This window comes from Pleurodeles waltl, chromosome 4_1, assembly GCF_031143425.1.
Source record: "Pleurodeles waltl isolate 20211129_DDA chromosome 4_1, aPleWal1.hap1.20221129, whole genome shotgun sequence".
Taxonomy (NCBI): domain Eukaryota; kingdom Metazoa; phylum Chordata; class Amphibia; order Caudata; family Salamandridae; genus Pleurodeles; species Pleurodeles waltl.
The window spans coordinates 890,051,404-890,060,702 of record NC_090442.1 but is presented as its reverse complement, the minus strand read 5'-3'; the positions used below and the strand labels follow the sequence as shown (position 1 = coordinate 890,060,702).

The 9,299-nt window shown below is 44.8% G+C and overlaps 1 protein-coding gene across 1 annotated transcript; it reads left to right on the top strand.

Annotated features, from left to right (window-relative positions):
- Positions 1 to 4,718: 4,718 nt before the first annotated feature.
- On the top strand, positions 4,719 to 9,299 carry TMEM229A (transmembrane protein 229A). Its single transcript, XM_069229646.1, has one exon. The coding sequence runs from the start codon at positions 5,094 to 5,096 to the stop codon at positions 7,422 to 7,424; it is 2,331 nt and encodes a 776-aa protein (XP_069085747.1). The 5' UTR covers positions 4,719 to 5,093; the 3' UTR covers positions 7,425 to 9,299.

Sequence of the window (9,299 nt, the reverse complement as noted above, 5' to 3'; positions counted from 1 at the left end):
CTGAGGCCTTTTGGTTGTTAATCATCTTTGCATACAGTTTTGCCAATTTAAGTTTGCACACAAATTTGTATGTGTCAATGTGAATTTTAACATAATTAAATTAAAATGGATTTCTGGACAGAAAAACAATGACTCTGTTCCTCCATTGTGAGATTGTGGTCAGATAGGTTTACCATTAGATTGTTTTCCTCCGTATCTGTTTGAATTTTCATTTCTTCCAGATGCGTAGAGGGTATGCTTTCTTCCACTGCCTCTTGTGGGCTTTCTTTTTGTGCTTTTTTTTTTACATCGAACATGGCCCTTTCTTCTCGTTGCTTGTTGGTCCATACACATTAGTCACTTTTCTTCTTTAAAAAAGTGATCTTTCGGGTTGTATTTAGCAACGATGTTCCTTCTCTTTTACTAATGTCTATGTCGGTAATTCAAGACCCATTTGCACAAACTAAACCAATTAATATAAATATAATGCACATAAATTGACTAATTGGATTGTAGAATAATGACACAGTGAATACAAAGTGACCACAGTTAAATGGGGAATAAAGGAGAGACTAACCAAGCGTGACCTAGACCGTAATGATTGGGTTGGTTTGTTCTGATAGTGCTGCAAATAAAAGTACTATGGTGAATAAATTCCTGGAGTGTGGTGTTTTTCAACTTTGTTATGATAGATAGATCGATAGATCGATAGATATGACCAGCATTTCTATTGGATAGACAATGCTACAGCTATCACAGCTGAACGTAGCTACACTATATTTTACAGAAAGCTAAATCTTTACCCAGGAAGTGAACTTTCTGTGATTTGGTGTAAATCCATTCAGCCATTTCAGAGAAATTAAGTTTAAAAAATGTATGAATATCTAGCGACTCTGTACTACTGATGGACTACTAAGGGAGTACCAAGGTAGTATCAGCAAATGAAGCATACAAATTGGCTGGATTCACCCAACCGAGACTAATCCCTGGGGAAGTGAGGACTGTGATTGGCTGGCCACAACATGAAGAGAAACAGTGCTCGTGCCATTTTTGGACTTGGGCATGTGTGCCCTCAATAAGAGTGAGAGATAGAAGAGCAAACATAAAGGACTCCTGAATCCCCCATGACTCCCTAGAAGTCTGGGATGAAACATGCTTACGATACTTGTTAACAAGCAATCCCTTCTCCAATACACCACTCAGTGGCAACCCATATTTTGCTCCCACTCTCAACAGGAATGCCTGTAAAGCCAGGAAAAAGGCATAATGAATACAAGAAACCTATTTATCAAGAGGGAAATAAAATAGAGTAAGTTAAACAAGATTGTGGTTTGAATGAGCAAGAAAAATACAGGTATGTGCAAGTATTACACTGGATTTCAGTGGCAACTGAATTTCACCCATGCAGATGAAGGATGCAGCCTGTCACTCGCTTACTCCATTCAAAAAATTGCTCATCAGCGTGGCAGATGACTCTTTAGTCTCTTGGATATGTAATATCCTATTAAAGGGTGAGCAGTTACAGAAAGGGGCCAGAAGTGGGGGTGCATTTCACCAGAAACGAGTGGGAGGCAACGAATAACAATTTAATGTGGGCCACACACACACACAGGGGAGGGAGGCAGTGAATACAAATACTCAAGGTAGCCCTAGACCCAACGATTAAATGTTCTTGGTAGAATTAAGGATGAACACGGATGTTTGGTGTTAGAGGACGGTCTTGACCATCAGGTCTGCCCTGATTTTTCGATTTTTGACCACCTGGTTTTTTACTTTTTACTGTGAGGAAGGAAGGGTGGAGTGCCGTTGCACTCCCTCAAGCAGCCCGTCCAGCTGTGAGCCTTCTTGCATCTGCCACACAGAGCAGGTCGGCTCCCGCGGCAGCACCCGGAGGTGCTGGCCGTGCGGTGAGCTGGCAGGGGCGGAGAGGGGTGAGCTCTCTGGGCCGCCCTCCAACGAGGGAGCACTTGCAAGGTGAGGGGGTGTCCGGGTGGGACCGGGCACCCCTCTGGGGGAATGTCAGCTCTGCCTGCACAGCGGCTCTCCCCAGCACAGCGGGAGAGGCGCTCATCTCCTATGCGGCTGCCCCAGCATGCTTTGCGGGGCAGGGGCCGCAGTTTCGACACCTATACCAGCGTGTGGTGGTCCCTGGGAGATGGGGCCACCACCAAGTACATGCCCAGAGACAGGGGGAGCTGCAGGAGCTGCGACGCCTCCCCCCAACATCGTTTTGTGTCCCCACCCTAGGTAGGGTGGGACAAATGAATGATAACCCCCCCCAAGGGTTCGACCTGTGCTTGGAGCACAAGCTTATGTAAACTTTTGTTCCAGCTTGTGGGATGGTGCCTACTAGAGGTGCAGGCTGGTATTAACCAATGTATTGAATTGTTATTCTATGGTCAATTGGAAGTAATCCAAAAGTAATCCTAATGGTTAAATTGCTTGAATATAGTCCTATATGTTCCCTGATTATGCTAATTTGAATAATGACACTGACAGCCACCTCTTGGCAAGATGGAAGTATTTAATTGCAAATGTAGGTGTATTCATTTCACCTTACTGTCAAATGTTCAATACTGTCAAATGTTCAAATGTTGCAAGGGGGACACCGGGGATTGTTTTGCCATGTGGGTTGTTGGATTATATTCTCTCTGGAGGAAACATGAGAGATTACACAATGTTTTCCCAGAGTGATTCCATCACTTTGTGTATATTTGTAGATTGTTGCATAGTATTGAGTAGTGTGTGAGAATAATAAATGTACTTTTACTTTATCAAAAGAAAAAGCACATACTGGACAACCATTTATTGAGAATCATGCTTGTGTGCTCGTGAATGGGGATTACTAGCCCACACCACTTCCCTAGAGTAAGCCTTGGACTGCTCTGCAAAGCTACCCTATGAGAGTCAAACGCTACAATGGGGTGTTTGCTTCCCAGTGGCGGTCGTGTGCGGACTCATTACTTGTGCAGGCCACACAACTAATGACCCACCTTCCAACATTTGGTATTTAAGGGGTGTGCTCCATCTCTCACCAGCTATTGCTGTGAAAATTGTTAAAGCCATTAAAATGATAATGCAATATACACACGAATACCCCTAAGTAATATGCATTTGGGATGGATGCCTGATGTGAAGTGAGACCATGGTAAAGGTACCCATTAGTTTATAAACCTATTGCTTCAAGCAGACAAACAGCGCCAAGGGTGAAAAGCAGCAACATCACTCATGCAGGGTTGTTGCTACATATTATGGCAACATTAAGCCAGTGGCTTAACGAGGGGGGGGAACTCCCTGCAAAACACATGGAGGGGGCCTCCCCACACTCCGAACTCAGTAAGAAGCACACAGCCAGGGGCCTGTGAACAGTGCCATAGAGGGGTCCCGGGAGCTTGGGGGCCCCCCACACCACAGTGACTATGGAGGCTTTTGCTAGGCCACTGATTACAGATACAGATTTGCACTTCAGGGCACTACTAGACTACTTTTGAGAAGACTGTAGAATACTTACTTTCCAAAAAATGTTGACTGCACTACAAATTATTAGAGCCAACGAGCTTAACCACAATAAGAGGGACATGAAAAATAATGAAAAAAATTGGCTGACAGCCGGTACCGAAAGACAGCATGAGTATGTATGGTTGGCTTCAGGAGGGTGGGGGGAGGGGGGGGGGGGGTACTGCCTAGTGTAACTTTGTCTTGTTCATTAATCTATATGCCAATTATGCATGACAATAACAAGCAAATGTAATTGGTCTCGTGTTTGCTCGAGTTAGAGCTACTAGCGATGTCAATTCTTAACTGGACTTTTCATGCCACTTAAATTGAAAATGAAAAGTAAAACAGTTGATATATTCGAGACGATTCAAAGCGTCATGGCCGCCATGAGCATAAGCGCAAAGGAGAGACACAAAAAGAAAAAAGTTCACTCACAGTCAAAGGTATCGGCAATCATTCAATTATCCATGCAACTGGGGCAGTCTGCAAGGCGGTAACAAACCGCCCCAAGGAGGAAGAAACGTAAAGCATTTACTAATGGTATTTTTGAAAGGCAAGCCCACGAACGAGTGAAAGTGATGGGTGTGCGGTGGACGTGGTTAAAAGCCCACAATTATTCTAGCAGGTCAAAGTATTTGCGCGCTCGACCTAAAAATGTACTGAAGCATAAAATGACCTTTGGGACCATCTTAAGACGAAGCCAGTTTGGCCTTAGGTACGTTTTTATGCATGAAAGATGCTGACTGGTAAATTTAATTTGCTTGCAAGCACAAATTGTTAATTTGGAAAATATGTTCTCTCTAAAATTAGCGATCTCATCCATGGCTTGTGCTTAAAGGCTATACTGAAAATGTTGTTTATGGATAAGTAAAGAAATACCTGCTGACGTTAACCCCCACGACCCCAATCCTGTATTATGAAGTGTGGTCGATTGGGGAACCCCTTCTGCACATCTTAATCATTACACTAGTATATTATTCAAACGAAATGCTTTAAAATCTATTTATGCGCGGTATCTAGTGTGTTGTGTTTTAAAATGTCTCACTGTGCGTTAAACACGTTATGCATTCACAGTGTATTTGTTGACATTCATTTGTGTTCACAAGAAAGTGGATGCAGCAGCAATCACGAAAGTAAAAATGTAAATACATTAAAAAAAATAAGTATCAGGCATTTCTAGCAAGAAATGAGAAAGCATCAGGCCTGTGATGCTAGAGTGGGCGGAGGTGCAGGCTAAATAAAGAAGGCTCACTAGAGGGTGTGATGGACCCTGGACAGCTCTGCGCTGGAATGCATACTGAGCGAGGAGAGGTCGGTCTGAGGCACACTCGGAAAGGGCCGGCACAGGACAGAACGTGCGGAGGCCTCCAGACCTACCCGGAACCAGGACACAGGCGCCAGGCTGCAGCATTTACAGACAAAATAAAGAAAATGAAAAAAAATCACCTGGAGAGCCTGTGGTGAAAAGGTGTCCAGGTGGAACTGGGCAGGCGGCCAGTAAGGGCTCTCCCTACTCCTTCTGCTACTAGAGGTAGGGGTATTCTCCGGAGTACCTTACGGGGGACAGGAGGCTGCGAGGGGGCTGCCGCAGCTCCCAGCCCCCACCGGCAGCGCCCATGAAGAGGAGACGGCGGCACAGGGGCACCCGTACACCGGGGGAGAGCGTGGTCTCGCGGCCGCCTTCGCGACTGATGGCGGGGGCTCGGCAGGCGCTGAGGCGGCTGTGTCCAGGAGCCCCTTCCTCCGGGACCCGCGCGCCGCTGCCCGCCTGGATGCGGCTCTACTTCTACGGCATGCACGGCATCACCCTGGACGTGCTGGCCTCCTCCTGCCTGCGGCTGCTGCACGGCGCCCCGGACCGCCGGATGCTGGGATTCTCGTCCCCTGCCCGATGCCTGCTGCACTCGCTCAGCCACTTCACCCTGGAGCGCGTGTACCTGCGGGGGCAGGGCGCCCTGGCTGCCCGCTTCGTCCTCTTCCCGGCGGTGTACCTGGGCCTGCAGCTGCTGCTGCTGGGGGCGCCGGGCGGCGAGCCGACGGTGGGTGCCCTGTATCTGGCGCTGCAGTACGGATTGTCGGTCTACCACTCGCAGGTCTTCCTCAAACGGTTCCTGCAACTGCACTACAGCCCTGGAGAGCCGCCACTGCTCGGGGGTCATGGGGTTGCCGTGCAGAACAGAGGTTTAGAGCCGAGCAAGGACCGGGAGGGAGATCAACCTCCCAATAATTTGGGCAGTTGGGGCTTAGGGCCAGCCACAAACCAGAAAAGAAATTCATTTCCCAAGGGGTTCCAGAAGAGACATTCACCGAGCAAGAATCGTGGAAAGAGAGGCTTACAGCTAACTATGAACAGAGGTGGACACTCGCCACCCAACAGCCGGGAAAACGGGGTCTTACAAACAGTCATGGATCAGAAAAGAGATCTGCCAAACGAGAAGGACCAGAATGGACGTTCATCGCCCGAGAACTCGGGCAAAAGGGCTGTGCGGCCTGCCATGATCTCAAAAGGAGATTTCCCACCCAATAACCACAGCAAAGGAGATACTTTTCATCCTGCCATGGTCCATAAGGCACGTTCTTCACTCAATGTGCAAGTTACTGGGGGTTTACCCATGAACATAGATAGACATTCACCAACCAAGAAGCATGCAGAGGGGGTTACACCACCTGCAACAAACCATGAGAGAGGGAATCCAGCAATAGCTAATAACATAGTGGATGGGGACATACCATGTACCAAGAACCACGAGGGGCCGTTGTCAACTGTTAGTAAACATGGGGAAAAGTGTGCCTTACCTAACAACTACGAGGAGGGGAATTTAGAACCTGCTGTGAACCAGGGACGGTGGAATTTAATGCCTAAGAAATGTAGCGAGGATAATTTTCTTCCTGCCCTAAAAAAAGAAGGTTGGAATTTACTACCTGAAAATAATCGGAGGCAGGTCTGCTTGCACTCTGCAATGTATGAAAAGGTGAATTTATCACCTACTACAAGTGGGAAGAAGAGGGAGTTGTCTGCTGAGAATATGAGATACCGAAACTTGCCAGCAGCTACGAATCAGGGGGGTGATTTACGACTTGTTAAAAATCGGAAGAAAAATAATAAACAATTATTTCAGAATACATGCAAATATCAGAGGAAGCAGGACGTGGGATACAGCAATGATGAGATAAAAGGGGACGTAGAATATGGGAAGAGGTGTTTACCACCAACTGTCCCAGGTGATAAATTGGAGTTACTGTATGATGTGGATTTGGCAAAACAAGCTCTACCAAACACTATTCATGATAAAAAAGAGGATTTGCCACATAATGCTGCCACTATTAACAGGGTAATGGGCAACTATTGTTCTGCTTCCAATGAGTTGTTTTCTCTCCGTACAGTAAATGGAAATCTTGGTGTTCTTGCTGTAGAAAAGGAGGAGAGCATCGTACCACCAGCTAAAGCTACTTCCACAGCAGTGGACGGGAGGGGTGATTATCCTTGTCCAACACCTGCCACTGCTTGCCCTGGGCTTCCTGACCCCATCCGCTTCACCTTCTTTGGCATGCACGGCCTGCTAGATGAAATTATCTTCACTTCTATTTTCAACCTGCTGGAAACTCCAAAGGGGGACCTGAGCGGCCATACGTCCCTCTGGTCTTTCTTCATATATGGCAGTTGCAGCTTTGTGGTTGAGAAGCTGTACTTCCACCTCTACCTCAAGCGTGGCTGGAGCACACGGTGGCGTCTCCCACTCTACATCCTATTCATCTATACGTGGGAGCTCACCTGGGGGCTCTTGCTGCGCGAGTGTGGTGCATGCTCCTGGGATTATTCTCACTATCCCCTCAATTTTATGGGACTGATTACACTGATGTACTTGCCAGGTTGGATATTTCTCAGTATCTATCAAGACATGCTTTTCAATATATTGCTTCACGTCCGGTACAGTCAGGGAAGCTAGAAAGAAAAATCAACCTGAGTGACTGTGTGTTCAATTTCCAGATTTCTTGTAATGCAAGTGATGAAAACAACTGAGAAATAAAAGCTGCTGTTCCAACTATATTGAATATAGAAACCTTTACGGAGACTAACCTGCACATGGTTGACTTGTTAAATTTAGTACTAGTAAAAGAGTGACTATTTTACTGCGGGACCAAAAACTTCTGGCTTCATAGCTGTAACTTGCAATGTGAAAGCTCAAAGATTGTGTTAAATTTTCAGATAATGCTACGTATTTTTTGACATATTTTAGTTGCATTTGATCCCCAGTCGCTTTAAATGGGGAAGTACGGTCATGTAATGAGTAACTAGATCTCTTTAATTTAAAAGGTAGAACCTTCTCAGCACTGGTGTAATACTTTTAATAGAAGAGTACTAGCATTTCTCAGCAGCTGATAAGCATTATTTTATAGAGGACCCTTACCTCTCTTCATTTTAAAGACTGCCTTCAACATCTTCAAAAACATCTTTAAAATCAACCCCTCCTCAGGTTCCAAACATGTACAAGGAGGCTTAATGGGGAATGGGAGGACTCCTATTATATTGAATGCCTTGAAATCTTCCATTCATAACCATGGTGCCCAAATTTCAATCCATTTGTTTAACAAAGGAAAAGAAATTCACATTTGTGTACGGTTCGAACCAGAAATTAATCTTTAGTGGAAAAACAGGAGCGCAGAAGTCAACAGAAACAATGGATTGGACTCCGAAGGGTTGCAAGGCCCTGCACCCCAAGAGTAACACATCCAAACGATGGTGATAATGATTTGGCCATGTTCTTTTTTACTTAAAATGATTCTTAGGACAGATTTGACTTCAAAAAGATATAATCTTTAAAGGTGCCGTATTTAAAGTAAACACATATTTGGAATGTTAACTCACTACTATCAAACAATACCTCCGCACCAAAAAGAGAAAATATCAAAACAGGCACCCGAAGATTGCTTAATCCTGCATCCTTCATTAAAATATGACATTTTATCTTACATTTCAGATGCTAAATGAGTTCAGAATAGGCAAGCTAACCACATAAAGTAAACAAACCGTCAGAAGTACCTAAAACATTAACGACGATTCAATCAAGATAGTGTATGATTGAAGGAAGTTGAAAATTATTTGATTGCTCAAAGAGATAACCAATCGATAATTTGCCCTAGACAGAAATTACCCCCATTTGGAAGCGAGGTTAAATATTGTATAATGAGATAACTGTACTAGAATTATGACTGATGGTGGATTAGCATGTTGAACAGTATGTGGAGTTTATCCCACTATTTTTCATTATTCACCAAATCTGCCTTACTTAAAATATTGTTGAATCCTTTAATCAGGTCTACCAGCACATAAGTCCTCAACCTGCTTCCAATTTTACATCAACCAACCTATCCAGGAATAGCAATGAGTCATGCTTTGCCCCGGTTCAACTCAAAATCGATATCTTTATTTGTGGAAGCTATTGAGAAAAAAGGCAAAGCTCATGGTTGGCACAAACATATCTGGCTATTACCACTGTCACTCTTCCTCATCACATTATTGAAATCATCAGGATAAGTAATGTCTGACAAACAGACAACTGTGCAAGCTATTTAAATGGAACAAAAATGTTGTGTGCCCCCCGCACCCACCACCAAGAGGACAGAAGTTCTTGACTCTCTCAATTAGATGTCTTGATTTTGTTTTCTAAGGATAAACTTTGCATTGGATGCTGGTCTTTATCTACCGAAGTTCCCTCTCTATTCCACATTTTAGTTTTGGTTAGCTGTGCCTGCTGGGAGGTTCAGCTTCTGCAGTCCTCTTTAGTACTCAACAAGAAATAAATTGGTTTTCTATGTTCTTT

Coding starts and splice junctions, on each gene's coding strand:
- TMEM229A (XM_069229646.1), top strand. CDS start 5,094: ATGAAGAGGAGACGGCGGCACAGGGGCACCCGTACACCGGGGGAGAGC.